This window comes from Nerophis lumbriciformis, linkage group LG16 (genome assembly GCF_033978685.3).
Source record: "Nerophis lumbriciformis linkage group LG16, RoL_Nlum_v2.1, whole genome shotgun sequence".
Classification (NCBI taxonomy): Eukaryota; Metazoa; Chordata; class Actinopteri; order Syngnathiformes; family Syngnathidae; genus Nerophis; species Nerophis lumbriciformis.
In genome coordinates this window covers 17,694,599-17,714,627 of record NC_084563.2, presented here as the reverse complement: position 1 = coordinate 17,714,627, position 20,029 = coordinate 17,694,599, and the positions used below count along the sequence as shown (strand labels likewise).

The 20,029-nt window shown below is 38.5% G+C and overlaps 1 protein-coding gene across 6 annotated transcripts in view; it reads left to right on the top strand.

Moving 5' to 3' along the window:
• The window catches only part of enox2 (ecto-NOX disulfide-thiol exchanger 2), a 501,745-nt gene that overhangs the window by 471,490 nt on the left and 10,226 nt on the right, over positions 1-20,029 (top strand). For all 6 annotated transcript variants that reach the window (XM_072914886.1, XM_061976730.1, XM_061976729.1 and 3 more), the window contains 3 exons: positions 6,116-6,175; positions 6,756-6,846; positions 10,972-11,057. In XM_072914886.1, coding sequence (XP_072770987.1) covers positions 6,116-6,175; positions 6,756-6,846; positions 10,972-11,057 — 237 coding nt within the window. The remainder of the gene's footprint in view (positions 1-6,115; positions 6,176-6,755; positions 6,847-10,971; positions 11,058-20,029) is intronic.

Sequence of the window (20,029 nt, the reverse complement as noted above, 5' to 3'; positions counted from 1 at the left end):
GACGCTTACATAGGTCTGGTGATAATGTTCCCCTTTAAATGTAACTTATCTGAACAATATCCAGTGTTGTGGTATTTCAATTAACTAACTAAAATCCTCAGTGCTGAACTCTGTAGAACTTGCACCTGGCTCGCTGACAACAAGCTATCCATACACTTGGGTAAAACAGAATCCATCCTGTTGGGGTCCCACATCAACCTTAAGAAAGTCAGTGACTTCACTATAAAAGTGGGTGACATTGTTATCACCAGGAAGGATGGGGTCACCTACCTAGGTTCCATTCTAGAGGCTAATCTTTCCTGTGATAAAATGGCAACCAAGGTAATCAAAAAGGTCAACCAACGAACGAGATTTCTCTATAGAATCTCTTCTCTGGTCAACAAAAGCACCATGAAGATTCTGGCGGGAACTCTCGTTCAACCCTTTTTCGATTACGCATGCACCTCCTGGTACCCTATCACCTCCAAAACCCTCAAATCTAGACTCCAAACATCCCAGAACAAGCTAGTCAGATTACTTCTAGACCTCCACCCCAGATCACACCTCACTCCTACCCACTTCTTCAAAGTGGGCTGGCTCAGGGTGGAGGACAGAGTAAAACAACTTGCACTGAGCCTCGTCTATAAAATCCGCTACACCTCCCTGATACTGAAGTACATGTCAAACTACTTCCTTAAAGGGGAACATTATCACTAGACCTATGTAAGCGTCAATATATACCTTGATGTTGCAGAAAAAAGACCATATGTTTTTTTAACCGATTTCCGAACTCTAAATGGGTGAATTTTGGCGAATTAAACGCCTTTCTATTATTCGCTCTCGGAGAAATGACGTCACATTGTGACGTCACACCGGGAAGCAATCCGCCATTTTCTCAAACACATTACAAACACCGAATCAAATCAGCTCTGTTATTTTCCGTTTTGTCGACTGTTTTCCGTACCTTGGAGACATCATGCCTCGTCGGTGTGTTGTCGGAGGGTGCAACAACACGAACAGGGACGGATTCAAGTTGCACCAGTGGCCCAAAGATGCCAAAGTGGCAAGAAATTGGACGAAATTTGTTCAAAATACGAGGGTGTGGGGAAAGCCGACGAAAATGGTCAGTCGTTTGTTCCGCACACTTTACCGACGAAAGCTATGCTACGACAGAGATGGCAAGAATGTGTGGATATCCTGCGACACTCAAAGCAGATGCATTTCCAACGATAAAGTCAAAGAAATCTGCCGCCAGACCCCCATTGAATCTGCCGGAGTGTGTGAGCTATTCAGGGACAAAGGACCTCGGTAGCACGGCAAACAATGGCGGCAGTTTGTTCCCGCAGACGAGCGAGCTAAGCCCCCTGGATGTCTTGGCTCACACCGCTTCTACCGTCCCTTATGCCACCGAAGATGATCAAGAGAAGAATATCGACCCTAGCTTCCCTGGCCTGCTGACATCAACTCCAAAGCTGGACAGATCAGATTTCAGGAAAAGAGAGCGGATGAGGGTATGTCTACAGAATATATTAATTGATGAAAACTTTATTCATTACTCGCGGTTTTACGTAAATTATTATACATAAACTGTGTTTACCAATAATTTAGCTTAAAAACATTACAACACTTAAAAACAAACACATACCAATCGTTGGTTAGAAGGCGATCGCCGAATTCGTCCTCGCTTTCTCCCGTGTCGCTGGCTGTCGTGTCGTTTTCGTCGGTTTCGCTTGCATACGGTTCAAACCGATATGGCTCAATAGCTTCAGTTTCTTCTTCAATTTCGCTTAAGCCGCTGAAATCCGAGTCTGAATTCGAGCTAATGTCGCTATACCTTGCTGTTCTATCCACCATGTTTGTTTGTATTGGCATCACTATGTGACGTCACAGGAAAATGGACAGGTGTAAATAACGATGGTTAAAATCAGGCACTTTGAAGCTTTTTTTAGGGATATTGCGTGATGGGTAAAATTTTGAAAAAAACTTCGAAAAATAAAATAAGCCACTGGGAACTGATTTTTAATGGTTTTAACCCTTCTGAAATTGTGATAATGTTCCCATTTAACGTAAATGACCGCCATAACCACAACACCAGGGGGAGCTCTACTAACCACGTTAAACCCAGATTCCAAACTAACAAAGGTCTTAACTCATTCTCTTTCTATGCCACATCAATGTGGAATGCACTCCCAACAGGTATAAAAGAAAGTGCATCTCTATCCTCCTTCGAAACCGCAATAAAAGTACACCTCCAGGCAACTTCAACCCTAAACTAACACCCTCCCCGGATTGTTGATAATAATAAAATGTAAACAATCAAATGCAGATATTTTTCTTATGCCTTCTGATCTCTCTCTCTCTCTCTCTATGTCCACTACTTGCTGTACATATCCTACCAAGTCAGAGCTACACTGTTTCAACATCCATTTCTCTGTTCTCAATTGTTGATGACTGATGATAACAACCAAACCTACCCCCCCCCCCCCCCCCCTCCACACCCCGAATTGTAAATAATGTAAATAATTCAATGTATACACCCTGATGATTATCTTGTGTGATGACTGCATTATGATGATAGTATATATCTGTATCATGATTCAATTTAAGTGGACCCCGACTTAAACAAGTTGAAAAACTTATTGGGGTGTTACCATTTAGTGGTCAATTGTACGGAATATGTACTTCACTGTGCAACCAACTAATAAAAGTCTCAATCAATCAATCAATCAATCAAACTGGAATCCAGTGTGCTGTGTGGCCCTATTGTAGTGAATCACACCTGAGCCATCATAAATTAATCAAATCTTTATTGGACACGTAAACAATGTGATAAAGAACATTTTACATCAATCAATCTAGGGATCGAGATATCTGGGGCCGTATTTATTAAGCGTCTTAGAGAAGTCCTGAGAATTTGCGAAATTTAGTCCTACTCTCAAACTTAAGAATAAAAGCTATTCATCAACTTTCTTAAGTCTAAGAATCACTCCACGTGTGATTTAGGGCTATATAAATAAACATTGATTGATTGATTGAAGTCAATTTTGCCCGAGCTGAAGTTAGAATTAATTGGTTTCAATTACGGTAGTTTTCTTTATTTTCTCAAGCTGCTGTCACCTTTTTATTCATGACCAGAGAGAGCTCCAGCGGCCTTTAAAAGGCACAGCACTCGCACTGCTAAAATGTACACCTAAAAGAAGAAAACTGGCTTATCTGTAATTAAAGGAGGAAAAAAAGCTGCGTCAACAGCAGTTTATTCCCACTAAAAAGGTTGCTACTAAAATCGGCCCCTAATAAACTGGAATGCTTACCTTCTAACTAATTTTACAACTCCTAGTGACACATTTTCATGGATTTACTCTGTTGAACTTGCAAAAGTAGGCGGGCCACACTTGGTGTGGGCTTAGTCCACTCCAACAGCACCACCTATAGGCAGGGCCAGGAAGAGCATCCACAAATGATCACATCAGACAAATAATGCACTGCCATCACATTGTCATATATAGTCAAGTAAACTGGACAGAACAGACTTTATTAATAACAACAATGAACCAAACAGCTAACAACAATGATTTGTGTTAGTCCTGCTTACCATAAAGGTTTACCATGTGAATTGTACCCTGCTTTTTTAATTATGGGCCTGCATGCAGAGTGCAGTCCTTTTTTTACAGGGGTCCTGTTATGTGAAACCTGTTGTAGTGTATCAGGGATCCCCGTAGAGACCCGGAAATGTGAAATCCAACCACGGAGATATTTATAAAACAATCTTGCCTTCTTCCAAACGAGCCATTTGGAATTTGAGACATGAGTGACGTGTTTTGCATAATTATGACAGCAGATATCTCCATATATGGTAGCACTTTACCCAAAGAGCTTTGCGTGAGTCCGCCATTTTTATTAAGTTGTCAATAAGTTCCTTTTTAGGTGAAGTTATAACACTGAAACGCCCTCAGGAAGAGGTGCTTTAAAACATGGCTCGCGGCTAACGTCCAGCCGCAGTCTGCAGTGTTGTAGCTACTTCTAAATCACTAATCCTCCATGGCGACAAATAAAGTATGTTTCTTACAAGTATCACCAATCATGGCACCCACCTGTTCCCAATTAGCCTGTTCACCTGTGGGATGTTCCAAATGAGTGTTTGATGAGCATTCCTCAACTTTCTCAGTCTTTTTTGCCACTTGTGCCAGCCTTTTTTAAACATGTTGCAGGCATCAAATTCCAAATGAGCTAAATTTGCAAAAAATTACAACGTTTACCAGTTCGAACGCTAAGTATCTTGTCTTTGCAGTCTATTCAACTAAATATAGGTTGAAAATTATTTGCAAATCATTGTATTCTGTTTTTATTTACGATTTACACAACCTGCCAACTTCACTGGTTTTGGGGTTTGTATATACTGTATGTATATATATATATATATATATATATATATATATATATATATATGTGTGTATATATATACATATATATATATATATATGTGTGTGTGTATATATATATATATATATATATATATATATATATTACATTACGCATAAAAAATTTAATAAATATATATGTGTGTGTGTATATATATATATATATATATATATATATATTACATTTATATATTTTTTTATTTATTTAAAAAAATTTGTGCACCCCTATATATATATATATATATATATATATATATATATATTATATTATTCACATGTGAATAATGTTGTATAATAGATTATATTTATATTATTCACATGTGAATAATGTTGTATAATAGACTGCATTTATATCATTCACATGTGAATAATGCTGTATAATACTGTATTTATATTATTCACATGTGAATAATGCTGTATAATACTGTATTTATATTATTCACATGTGAATAATGCTGTATAATAGACTGTATTTATATTATTCACATGTGAATAATGCTGTATAATACTGTATATTATTCACATGTGAATAATGCTGTATAATAGACTGTATTTATATTATTCACATGTGAATAATGCTGTATTATAGACTGTATTTATATTATTCACATGTGAATAATGCTGTATAATAGACTGTATTTATATTATTCACATGTGAATAATGCTGTATAATAGACTGTATTTATTTTATTCACATGTGGATAATGCTGTATAATAGACTGTATTTATATTATTCACATGTAAATAATGTTGTTTAATAGACTGTATTTATATTATTCACATGTGAATAATCCTGTATAATAGACTGTATTTATATTATTCACTTGTGAATAATGTTGTATAATAGACTGTATATTATTCACATGTGAATAATGCTGTATAATACTGTATTTATATTATTCACATGTGAATAATGTTGTATAATAGACTGTATATTATTCACATGTGAATAATGCTGTATAATACTGTATTTATATTATTCACATGTGAATAATGCTGTATAATAGACTGTATTTATATTATTCACATGTGCATTATGCTGTATAATAGACTGTATTTATATTATTCACATGTGAATAATGCTGTATAATAGACTGTATTTATATTATTCACATGTGTGAATCCCAAAACTCAAAAATGCGCTCTAGCGCCCCCTAGGAAGAAAACACAGACACAACTGCTCCTAGGAAGAAAACTCAGACAAAGCTGCCTGTAACTTCCAGTAGGAATGTCTTAGAGACATGAAACAAAAACCTCTTTGTAGGTCTCACTTAGACCTACATTTCATATATTGACAACCCCCAGCAAAAATCAACAGGAAGTTTGCAATTTCCCCTTCAAAACATAAGTTTTGTAAAAACCGGTCACCTTTTTTCAAACATTATCTCCTCTGAGCGCGTTTGTCGTGTCGGCTTCAAACTAGCACAGGAGAGAGATTGAACCCTTCTGATTAAAAGTTGACCAAAGAGTTTTAATTACTGCTCCGGTTTGGATTTTATGTGCTGTCAAAGTCGGTCCCGTCCATCGCTGCTTGCAGCTTTAATTTTTTCCTTGTTTTTGAACACTGACTTTTTGCAGTGTGCCAAGTTGAAATAGTTGAAAAGACAAGTCGGTCTCAGCGCCGGGCCAGAGGTTAGGACCAGGGATTGTTGTAGGTTATTGACATTGTATTATGAGTCCATTCCTCCACTTGCTCACATGTTGCTGATATGTTGCAGCTGGAGGGATCCGATCAGGACGAGAGTGTCGGAGGCGAGGAAGCTGCCAATCAAGCCAATGTGAGTGTGAGACCTTCCTCCCCCTGCATGGTCCCAGCAGCCACTGCCCTCACCAAATAAATCAGCCTGCATCCAAAGTGGGACAGAACTGGGGTGGTGCACACAGACCACAGCCTACAAAACACACACAATGTTGCACAGGACGCCAAACACTCCTCGCTCTGTCTGCCACCTGTCACAGATAGGAAACAAGCAGTTTGATCATCCTCTTTCCAAGTACACAGTGTGTGTGTGTGTGTGTGTGTGTGTGTGTGTGTGTGTGTGTGTGTGTGTGTGTGTGTGTGTGTGTGTGTGTGTGTGTGTGTGTGTGTGTGTGTGTGTGTGTGTGCACGCACGCGCGCGCGTGCGTGCGTGTGTGTGTGTGCGTGCGTGTGTGCGCACATTTCATCTCACCAACAGAAGAGTAGCTCCAGGCAAAGTACCCTCCCTCGCCTCATTATCCCATCCTCATTGTTCCCGCCACGAATGATGATGTGCCGCCAGCGCGCCTTCCACTTCATATTCCTTGTTTTGATTGTCTCCTCGTCCCGCGCCGCTTCCTCACGCAATGCCGTGTGTGTGTGTGTGTGTGTGTTTGCAGGAGCTGGTGTCCTGCACTCAGGAGAAGGAAGGTCCGACCGAGAAGAGGCAGAAAAGTCTGGTCCACTCAGAGAGGGAAGCTCTGCTCGTCGGTAAGACCCAACAAATGATTATTATTGTTATTATTATTATAGTTATTAGTAGAGATAAATGCATTAAAATGTAATATCGGAAATTATCGGTATCGTTTTTTTTATTATCGGTATCGGGGTTTTTTTTTAATTGTTTTTTTTATTATTAAATCAACATAAAAAACACAAGATACACTTACAATTAGTGCACCAACCCAAAAAACCTCCCTCCCCCATTTACACTCATTCACACTCATTGACACAAAAGGGTTGTTTCTTTCTGTTATTAATATTCTGGTTCCTACATTATATATCAATATATATCAATACAGTCTGCAAGGGATACAGTCCGTAAGTACACATGATTGTGCGTGCTGCTGGTCCACTAATAGTACTAACCTTTAACAGTTATTTTTACACATTTTCATTAATTACTAGTTTCTATGTAACTGTTTTTATATTGTTTTACTTTCTTTTTTATTCAAGAATTTTTTTTCCTATTTATTTATTTTATTTTATTAATTTTTTTTAAAAAGTACCTTATCTTCACCATACCTGGTTGTCCAAATTAGGCATAATAATGTGTTAATTCCACGACTGCATATATCGGTTGATATCGGTATCGGTAATTAAAAAGTTGGACAATATCGGAATATCCCGATATCGGCAAAAAGCCATTATCGGACATCCCTAGTTATTAGTTTCAATGTTGTAAGATGTTGGGATACGGTGGAGGCTCTAAGACAGGGGTGACCAAATTGTGGCCTGGCTGATTTTTTTTAATGGCGCGGCACATTTTAAAAATGTTAATTAAAAACACAAAAGAGTGGAAATAAAGAGTAAGGAGAAAACGTTGCAATGTTGACTCTGATAACAGAAAGATGCCATGTAGGCCGTTTCTTAAAACAGGCATTGCTGGGAAAATAGTAATGACTCAAAATCAATGTAGTTATGAATTCAAAAATGGATGATATCCATCCATTTTCTACCGCTTGTCCCTTTTGGGGTAGCGGGGGGTGCTGGAGCCTATCTCAGCTGCATTCGGGCGGAAGGCGGCGTACACCCTGGACAGGTCGCCACCTCATCACAGGGACAACACAGATAGACAGACAACATTCACACTCACATTCACACACTAGGGACCATTTAGTGTTGTCAATCAACCTATCCCCAGGTGCATGTCTTTGGAGGTGGGAGGAAGCCGGAGTACCCGGAGGGAACCCACGCAGTCACGGGGAGAACATGCAAACTCCACACAACATCCCGAGCCCGGGATTGAACGCGGGACGTTCGTATTGTGAGGCAGACGCACTAACCCCTCTCCCACCGTGCTGCAGTCTACTATATAATACTTGCAAATGAAACTCGGAGATCATTTTTAAATGTTGCATACAAATGTTTATTTAATAAATTAGCATTTACTAACACGCACAAAAGTACCAAAAATTGGTACTGGTATGGATTACCAGGCACGGGAAATTGGTACTGTATTGATTCAAATGAGAAAGGTAAACACACGCAAGATTGGTTGAAAAAACATGGCAGCCAAGTAGGGACTGCCGATATTATCGGCCGATAAATGCTTTAAAATGTGATATCGGAAATTATCAGTATTGGTTTCATAATTATCGGTATCGGTTTCAAAAATTAAAATTTTAAATTTTAAATTTCAAAACGCAGCTGAGTACACGGACGTAGGGAAAAGTACAGAGCGCCAATATACCTTAAAGGCCGGCCCAGTCACATAATATCTACGGCTTTTCACACACACAAGTGAATGCCATGCATACTTGGTCAACAGCCATACAGGTCACAGTGAGGGTGGCCGTATAAACAACTTTAACACTGTTACAAATATGCGCCACACTGTGAACCCACACCAAACAAGAATGACAAACACATTTCGGGAGAACATCCGCACCGTAACACAACATAAACACAATAGAACAAATACCGTATTTTTCGGAGTATAAGTCGCTCCGGAGTATAAGTCGCACCGGCCGAAAATGCATAATAAAGCAGGAAAAAAACATATATAAGTCGCACTGGAGTATAAGTTGTATTTTGGGGGGAAATATATTTGATAAAAGCCAACACCAAGAATAGACATTTGAAAGGCAATTTAAAATAAATAAAGAATAGTGAACAACAGGCTGAATAAGTGTACGGTATAAGAGGCATAAATAACCAACTGAGAAGGTGCCTGGTATGTTAACGTAACATATTATGGTAAGAGTCATTCAAATAACTATAACATATAGAACATGCTATACGTTTACCAAACAATCTGTCACTCCTAATTGCTAAATCCCATGAAATCTTATACGTCTAGTCTCTTACGTGAATGAGATAAATTATATTATTTGATATTTTACGGTAATGTGTTTATAATTTCACACATAAGTCGCTCCTGAGTATAAGTTGCACCGCCGGCCAAACTATGAAAAAAACTGCGACTTATAGTCCGAAAAATACGGTACCCAGAACCCCTTGCAGCCCTAACTCTTCCGGGACGCTACAATATACACCCCCCGCAACCCCCTACCCTCCTCATGCTTCTCTCAGGGAGAGCATGTCCCAAATTCCAAGCTGCTGTTTTGAGGCATGAAAAAAAAAGAATGCACTTTGTGACTTCAATAATAAATATGGTAGTGCCATGTTGGCATTTTTTTCCATAACTTGAGTTGATTTATTTTGGAAAATCTTGTTACATTGTTTAATGCAGTGGTTCTCAAATGGGGGTACGCGTACCCCTGGGGGTACTTCAAGGTATGCTAAGGGGTACGTGAGATTTTTTTTAAATGTCTGTCAAAAAGAACTTTGAAAAGAAATGCAATAATGCAATATTCAGTGTTGACAGCTAGATTTTTTGTGGACATGCTCCATAAATATTGATGTTAAAGATTTTTTTTTTGTGTGAAGAAATGTTTAGAATTAAGTTCATGAATCCAGATGGATCTCTATTACAATCCCCAAAGAGGGCTCTTTAAGTTGATGATTACTTCTATGTGTACAAATCTATATTTATAATTGAATCACTTGTTTATTTTTCAACAAGTTTTTAGTTATTTTTATATCTTTTTTTCCCAAATAGTTCAAGAAAGACCACAACAAATGAGCAATATTTTGCACTGTTATACAATTTAATAAATCAGAAACTGATGACATAGTGCTGTATTTTACTTCTTCTTTTTACTTCAACCAAAAATGCTTTGCTCTGATTAAGGGGTACTTGAATTTAAAAAAAGTTCACAGGGGGTACATCACTGAAAAAAGGTTGAGAACCACTGGTTTAATGCATCCAGCGGGGCATCACAACAAAATTAGGCATAATAATGTGTTAATTTCACGACTGTATATATCAGTATCGGTTGATATCGGTATCGGTAATTAAGAGTTGGACGATATTGGTAAAAAAGCCATTATAGGACATCTCTACTGCATTGCTCAGCGACTAATTGTCCAAAAGTCATCGGCCGTTTGCACGCCGGCCTATCTGTGGCACAACCCATAGTTTTGGCATGTCCCAACGAGAGCCCATACCTAAACCCAATCAACACACACAAAGGACGGATGCTTCCAGCAAGGACTAAGAGCAATGGTCACTTGATTTGGAGTCAAGATGTGCTGCGCTGCCAGAGTCCTCAACAAAGAGTCTGTGGTGCTCTTCCACAGGGTTGAAAAGTCGCAGGAGATATTCTCCGCTGCTGATATAATATTTAGGAAAAAAAAGATCTCTGAAGTGCTTGAGTGTGACCTTGTCGGTGGAATTTATACAAGTCTGGAGAATGAGGATTAACAGATCGCATATTGATTCCGTTTCTAATCGCTTTCCCCCTTTTATCTCTAAACGAGGTATTTAACGGCTGCTGGTCTTGGTCCGCCATTGGCTGCGGGGTTGGCTTGTCTAGCTTGGGTGGACATGACGCTCCGCAGGCAGCGGGTATATAAGCACACAGTGCTTGTACGATCGCTCCCTGAGAGCTTGTGTGTGTTAACGCGAGCAGATGTCTACTCTCAGCCAGGGGAGGGATGGTCTGTGGCGAGGCCCCGGCGACATCTCACCCAAGACTCAGTGGCGGACGCACCGGGGCCACATAGATGTTCACACTATAGACGCCTGAACTTGTTTTGTTTGTTCCTCAGGGATCATTTCCACATTCCTGCACGTGCACCCCTTCGGAGCCAGCATCGAGTACATCTGCTCCTACCTGCAGCGCTTGGACGCCAAGGTACTTGCAGCACACACACACCTGAGGCAGATCTGACTGAGCCTTCAATGCAGGCAGGGCTCCGGAATATCCGAGAAAAAAAGTGGAATAGATTCATCTATTAATTCGGTCGATTTGGCTCGAACAGGGGTGTCCAAAAGTGTGCAATTCAAAAAGGCAATCCAAACGTGTTTTCATATTAAATATATAAGTACCTAAGATATTGGCAGGTGGCAAATAATTACCATGTTGTGAATATGAGCAATTCAGGTCAGTGTCCATGATGTGTTCTTTTTTTCCAAATTCTACCAGCACAGCAATCAGTTATATGACCCAATCCAAACAACCTTTCCTAGTCATGCTGCAAAAAAAAAAAATTCAAGCAGCAGAAAAGGTCAACACACATGGTCACACATAACACAACCTGCTCACTGAGCTCTGTGGCTGTTAAAAAAAACATCCCATCATCTTAAAAACATTTAAATTATATCTATTTAGATCCATTACAAGGCATGTTGGGAAAAATGCAAAACACTCTCTCCTATTTCTAGTTGATGACAAAACTTTAAAGAGAGTCATCACAGAAGTAAACAAGGTCGGAGTCTAATTTTCTCATACTCTTAATGTTTAATCATAATAACTATTAGTTATATAGCCATTCTATTATCATAATATGTAAACACACACACACATATATATATATATATATATATATATATATATATATATATATATATACAGTATATATATATATATATATATATATATATATATGCTGTATATATATATGTATATATGTCTGTATGTATATATATACCGGTGTGTGTATATATACCGTATTTTCCGCACTATAAGGCGCACCTAAAAACCACAATTTTTCTCAAAAGCTGACAGTGCGCCTAATAACCCGGTGCGCTTTATTACGATTCATTTTCATAAAGTTTCGGTCTCGCAACTTCGGTAAACAGCCGCCATCTTTTTTCCCGGTAGAACAGGAAGCGCTTCTTCTTCTACGCAAGCAACCGCCAAGGAAAGCACCCGCCCCCATAGAACAGGAAGCGCTTCACCCGCCCCCATAGAACAGGAAGCGCTTCACCCGCCCCCGGAAGAAGAAGAAAAAACGCGCGGATATCACCGTACGTTTCATTTCCTGTTTACATCTGTAAAGACCACAAAATGGCTCCTACTAAACGATCCGGGTCATAAAAAGACGCAATCTCTCCATCCGCACACGGATTACTACCGTATTTCACAGCAACTGAACCGCACTGTGGAACGGGAGCACGTACGGTGAATATTCGCACCACAGGGAATGAGAAGTCATCCTTCACTGTGGTTCTAGCTTGCCATGCTAACTTCCACTCATGGTGATATTCAAAAGGAAGACCTTGCCAAAAGAGACCTTTCCAGCCGGCGTCATCATAAAAGCTAACTCGAAGGGATGGATGGATGAAGAAAAGATGAGCGAGTGGTTAAGGGAAGTTTACGCGAAGCGGCCGGGTGGCTTTTTTCACGCTGCTCCGTCCATGTTGATATATGACTCTATGCGCGCCCACATCACAGATGGTGTCAAAAAACAAGTGAAGCACACAAATACAACACTCGCCGTCATTCCGGGTGGATTAACCAAAGAACTCCAACCGCTGGATATTGGTGTCAACAGGGCATTCAAATCACGACTGCGAACTGCGTGGGAAAAATGGATGACCGAAGGCGAACACACCTTCACTAAGACGGGCAGACAACGCCGGACAACATACGCCAACATCTGCCAGTGGATTGTAAATGCCTGGGCAGATATTTCGGTCACAACTGTGGTCCGAGCTTTCCGGAAGGCAGGATTCACAGAACTGCTGCACAACAACAGCGACACTGAATCCGATGATTTCGAAGAGACGGAGCCCGCCATTTTGGAAGCCACGCTAGCGCAACTTTTCAATTCGGACACCGAAGACGAAGAATTCGAAGGATTTACCGGTACGAATGAAGAATAACTTCAGAAAGTGAGCGCTATGTTTATTTTGTGTGTTGTGTGTTGTGACATTAACGTTCGAGCAACATTACCGGTATGTTGCTATTGCTCTACACCATTTTGAATTTTACTATGTTTGTGATTGCACATTTGTACATTTTGGGACAGAGTTGTTAGAACGCTGGTTTTCAATATATTATTAAAGTTTGACTGAACTATCTGACTGTTTTTTTGACATTCACTTTAGCGCAGCGTTTTTTTGACATTCACTTTAGCGCAGCGTAGGCGCGGCTTTTAGTCCGGGGCGGCTTATTGGTGGACAAAATTATGAAATATGTAATTCATAGAAGGTGCGGCTAATAATCCGGTGCGCCTTATAGTGCGGAAAATACGGTATATATATATGTGTGTACAGCTCTGGTAATGGGTACATTCGCACCCACCTGCACAAATGTACTTCAAAATGTAACAATCAAAATAAATATGACTTTTTTTGTGTACTAGGGCATGCATATATAATATGCATTAGTTTGACCATTTAAAATCAACAATAATAAAAAGGAAATGCTTGGAAATAGCATAAAAATGCCCCAGAAACTTGGAAAAACGCGATTCATAGCGTTACTTTTTGGTGTAACCATCATGAGCGTTCTGTTCAGGTATATTTCCTTTATATTTTGATAAATCATCATATTTATGTATTACTAAATTTAAATAGGTATTGATCAATCTTTAAGCTGTGTGTATTTGATTTCAGTTTGCTTTTGACATCTTATTTAGAATTGTAGTTGAAACTTTTACAACCTTGTGTTGCGCTCATGACGGCGTAACCAAACTAGATTTCATTTAATGATCTTATTTTGAATATATATTCCCTTTTTTACATTTAGTATATTTAAATATCCATTTATAAACATTGAATACATTTCGAATATCAATAAAATGCAATTGCCTTCATCTTATAGTTTAGTTGCACCAAGTCATGAGCGTAACACTAAGCTTCATCACTTTGACTTGTAATATCTCTAATTCTGGTGGTGTTTTATGCTTTTTTCTTTTTGGAACATGTACTATACATATAATACAATAAAGTCCCATATAAAATTATGTTTCTAGCAAATTTTGCCTTTGAAAGTAACACTCCAATGTCCATTAGTAGAGTTGTACACATTTATTTATTTATATATATATATATATATATATATATATATATATATATATATATATATATATATATATATATATATATATATATACATATATATACTGTATATATATATATATATATATACATATATATATATATACTGTATATATATATATATATATATATGTAAATGTGTGTACCGTATTTTTCGGACTATAAGTCGCAGTTTTTTTCATAGTTTGGCCGGGGGTGCGACTTATACTCAGGAGCGACTTATGTGTGAAATTATTAACACATTACCGTAAAATATCAAATAATATTATTTAGCTCATTCTCGTAAGAGACTAGACGTATAAGATTTCATGGGATTTAGCGATTAGGAGTGACAGATTGTTTGGTAAATGTATAGAATGTTCTATATGTTATAGTTATTTGAATGACTCTTACCATAATATGTTACGTTAACATACCGGGCACGTTCTCAGTTGGTTATTTATGCCTCATATAACGTACACTTATTCAGCCTGTTGTTCACTATTCTTTATTTATTTTAAATTGCCTTTCAAATGTCTATTCTTGGTGTTGGGTTTTAACAAATAAATGTCCCCAAAAAATGCGACTTACACTCCAGTGCGACTTATATATGCTTTTTTTCCTTCTCTATTGTGCATTTTCGGCCGGTGCGACTTATACTCCGAAAAATACGGTATATATATATATATATATGTGTGTGTGTATATATATGTATATGTATATATATGTAAATGTATGTGTATATAAATATATATATATATATATATGCGTGTGTGTATATATGTGTGTGTGTGTGTGTGTGTGTGTGTGTGTGGGTGTGTGTGTGTGTGTATATATATATATATATAAATGTATATATGTGTGTGTATATATATAATATGTACGGTATATGTATATATGTGTGTGTGTATATATAATATGTATACGTATATATGTGTGTGTGTATATATATATACAGTATATGTGTGTATATATGTATATGTATATATCTATACACACCCCTGATCTAGAACAGGGGTGTCCAAGCTTTTTCCACTGAGAGCCGCACACTGAAAAATGAAAGCATGTGGGGGCCATTTTGATATTTTTCTTTTTCAAAACCACTACAATATATAGATTTTTTTTAAACCTTCAATAAGTCGTATATTATTATTAGATATAAAAAAATTGTATATATAAAATTCAACGGCTAAAGTATATCTCTAGATCAGGGGTGCCCAAACATTTTGCCTCAAAGGTCCAAAGTGAAAATGTGCCAATGGTCCGCGGGCCAAATATGGATTTTTACCATGCAACAAAACGAGTAAAGAATTTAGCCTCATACCGCCATATATAGATACAAGGTAGTAGAGATTCTCACAGTTGACATGCAACTATACTTCTGTTATGAACATTTTAACCTCAAAACATTCAAAAAGGTCATTTTCTGCAGATTTTTGCCATTTCCAGGTGTTGTTCTCTAACCAGCTCCTATGTAACTGAAAGTAATATCATGTGTGAATGGATGAATATAGTGTAATATATTTGGGAGGGTTATAATCGTTTTATGGCTGTTAAGTAGAGGAGACACAGACATTGAATCTAAGTTAGCTTTATTTTGTAACTCACATGTAAATAAATGTGCTACAGCGTCAATTTTGGTCTTTCAACTATCGCTATTTCTTCTGAATCAAAAATATATACCGTATTTTTCGCACTATAAGTCGCAGTTTTTTTCATAGTTTGGCCAGGCTCCAGTGCGACTTATATATGTTTTTTTCCTTCTTTATTATGCATTTTCGGCAGGTGCGACTTATACTCCGGTGCGACTTATACTCTGAAAAATACGGTATTCATATATTACATATAGACTATTATCTGTGCACTATTGGCAAGTGATGCACCGAAAATGTGTTTTTTTAAATAGTCTTTGCTCACTGAAACCGGATGTTGTGATGAAATATCCACTTCCACTGGCGACTGCGTCCTTAGCTCGCTCTAAGATGACGAAAAAATCCCATTCAGGTCGTATTGCGTTTAGACTGAAGTCACATTTGAAAAGATCAGATTCCAATCTGATTTGGACTACCTCCTGATGTGGCCTGAATCGGATGCCCAAAGATCAGATTTGGAGCGTTTAGATGGCAAAAAACATCCGATCTCAGACACTTGAGGGCAAAAAAAAATCTGATTTGGTGTGCAGCGTAAAGTAAACAATACCTGTTTTCATGCAAATGTTTAATCACTGTTGCATTTAAAGCACAAAGTCTGCTTTCCTGTGGTCGGGGACCGCCTCTTCAAAAGCCAACCTCGGTTTTTGGGAACTGCATGCAAGGCTAGGCAGGGAAAGGGAGCAGGGCGGCGTCGCCTAAGCCAGTGTTTTTCAACCACTAGTGTGGTGTTCCGTGGGAGATTATGTACTTTCACCTAATTGGGTTAAAAATAGTTTCAGCAAACAAGTAATTATAATCCGCAAATAATGTGCCCTTGTTGAGTGTCTGTACTGTCTAGAGCTCAGCAGCGTAACCATGTTATACTCTTCCATATCAGTAGGTGGCAGCAGGTAGATAATTGCTTTGTAGATGTCGGGAACATGGTTCGTCGTGATCACAATATGCGGGAGGCAGTGTGCAGGTAAAAAGGTATCTAACGCTTAAACCAAAAATAAACAAAAGGCGAGTGCCGCTAAGAAAAGGCATTGAAGCGTAGGGAAGGCTATGTAAAACGAAACTAAAACCGAACTGGCTGCAAAGTAAACAAAAACAGAATGCTGGACGACAGCAAAGACTTACAGCGTGTGGAGCAAAGACGACGTCCACAACGTACATCCGTACATGCCATGACAATCAACAATGTCCCCACAAAGAAGGATAGCGTCCGCACAACTTATAGTACATACCGTATTTTTCGGAGTATAAGTCGCTCCAGAGTATAAGTCGCACCGGCCGAAAATGCATAATAAAGAAGGGAAAAAACATATATAAGTCGGACTGGAGTATAAGTCGCATTTTTGGGGGAAATTTATTTGATAAAACCCAACACCAAGAATAGACATTTGAAAGGCAATTTAAAATAAATAAAGAATAGTGAACAACAGGCTGAATAAGTGTACGTTATATGAGGCATAAATAACCAACTGAGAACGTGCCTGGTATGTTAACGTAACATATTATGGTAAGAGTCATTCAAATAACTATAACATATAGAACATGCTATACGTTTACCAAACAATCTGTCACTCCTAATCGCTAAATCCCATGAAATCTTATACGTCTAGTCCAGTGGTTCTTAACCTGGGTTCGATCGAACCCTAGGGCTTCGGTGAGTCGGCCTCAGGGGTTCGGCGGAGCCTAAGCCGCGGAGGTCAAGACACACCCGACTCATCGTGTAAATAAAAACTTCTCCCTATCGGCTTATTATGGATACCCTCAAACAATGTTCCCTCTAATTTTCCATCTGATTCGCAGGTGTGTAATTTGTTGTGAGTTCATGCACTGTGTTGGTTTTGTTCTTTGAACAAGGTGATGTTCACGAACAGTTCATTTTGTGCACCACTAAAAAAAACATATACCTTTGTCTTGAATTTAAAACCAAAAATTATATATATTTTTCACTAAAGAATGGTTCGGTGAATGCGCATATGAAACTGGTGGGGTTCGGTACCTCCAACAAGGTTAAGAACCACGTGAATGAGGTAAATAATATTATTTGATATTTTATGGTAATGTGTTAATAATTTCACACATAAGTCGCTCCTGAGTATAAGTCGCACCCCCGGCCAAGCTATGAAAAAAACTGCGACTTATAGTCCGAAAAATACGGTAGTCTTGACTGCTAAAACAAAGCAGGTGCGGGTAGTAGCGCTCAAAGGACGACATGAAACTGCAACATGAAAATACCAAGAAAACAGGAAAAGCCACCAAAAGACTTACAGCGTGTGGAGCAGCAGATGGCGTCCACAAAGTACATCCGTACATGACATGACAATCAACACCAAAATAGGAGCGCAACTAAACACTACACACAGGAAAACACCAAAAAAACTCAAAATAAGTCACAGGGTGATGTGACAGTACACCTACTTTGAGACAAGAGCTATAGTGATGCATGCTTGGTTATGGTTTGAATTCACTTTTTATTGTCAATATTGGCTGCTGAGTTTCAGTTTTTTAATATTTTCTTCTCGTGGTGGGATTTTTTCAATGAAAAAAATGTGCCTTGGCTCAAAAAAAGGTTGAAAAACACTGGTCTAAGCAAGTTACGTGACGCGAGAGTATAAACCGGGCTTAAGTCTCCGTCGTGTTATTAGGTCAAGATAACAGGCATAAAACCTTGGCTTATGGGCAAAGGAAGAATAAATTGAGCTTTGGTGCAAATTTAATTTTGCCGGCTTTCGTCTTGCTTGCATTTGGGCCAAATCTGGCAGCGGCTGCAGCTAAGGCGGTGCCAGGTGAAACACTGCCACCTGCAGGACTGGAGTGGCAGGCGTGCCTAATACAGTGGCTGGTGATGAGTTGGTCTCGGGCTGGAAACACAAAGCAGCAATTATCCTGCTTCCATGGAGAGAGAAACTACCTCTGCTCGGAATATTGATCCACTAAAGAAAACATAGCGCCAGTGCTGTTGTGTGAAATAGTCATTAGGATATGTCTTATAATTGCTTCCAGCTTGTTTGTGCTTCAAGTCGATTTTTAGTAATGTGCTTCAGCTTCTCAAAAAAGTACAACTTCACAAACTTTTTCCCAGACACAATTTGTCTCCTTTTTTTTCCTCAAGTCTTAAATGTCATCACTGTGTATGTATGTGTGTGTGTGTGTGTGTGTGTGTGTGTGTGTGTGTGTGTGTGTGTGTGTGTGTGTGTGTGTGTGTGTGTGTGTGTGTGTCCACGCCCCCCCCATCTAGCCGGTCAATTTCCCCCGACGCCGGGACATATTAAAAGCATGTCCTTCATTCTGACGCTCGGAGCCCAACGCCCGCATCAATCCTCACACGCGCTCGCTTCCCACTCCGTCTGGCCAAAGTACGTCCGTTTTATCTGCCCTGGAAGTGGCGTTTAAGACGCGTTATTACTGCAGTGTTTTGTTGTTGTACCTCCAACACTTTGACCACACTGCTGGAATCAAACACCCTCTGGTGTCTGGTTACTCCATTTGGACCTCAAAAGGTTGTGTCCCAAATAAGAAGTTTAACGCTCGTATTGCTTCCCTCGCAGGCATCCCTAGACGATCAGCATCCAATCATTTTGCAGCTCACGGCCACTAGGGGCATATTTGCATGATGGTTGCACATTTATCACACAATTTCTTGTTTATGAGTTTGTTTTTATCTGCATTTCTCAGCACGATTTCAAAACTTCATTTCATATATTAAAACTAAATAACAGCCCAAGGTGCAATCTGGCCTACTGTACAATATAAATAACTATGTTTTATAAATGATCTTTTCAGAATGAGTTCAAGATTGTTAAAGTCAATAAATCAGAAACAAAAAATAAATAAATACAAAAACGTATAAATATATATATATATATATATATATATATATATATATATATATATATATATATTTATACATATATAATCCCCTGATGAGCAGGGAAACCTGCGAAACAGGCTTGTAGGGATAAAATAGCCTCTGTGTTTTTTCCTGACCTAATGTACATATATCTACACATACATATATACATGTATCTATACATCTATATGTATGTATATACACATCCATCCATTTTCTACCGCTTGTCACATATATATATATATATATGTATGTATATATATATACATATATATGTATGTATATATATATGTATATGTATATATATAGTCAAGGTTTCTGTGGCTTATCCGTTATACAGTGCTCAAA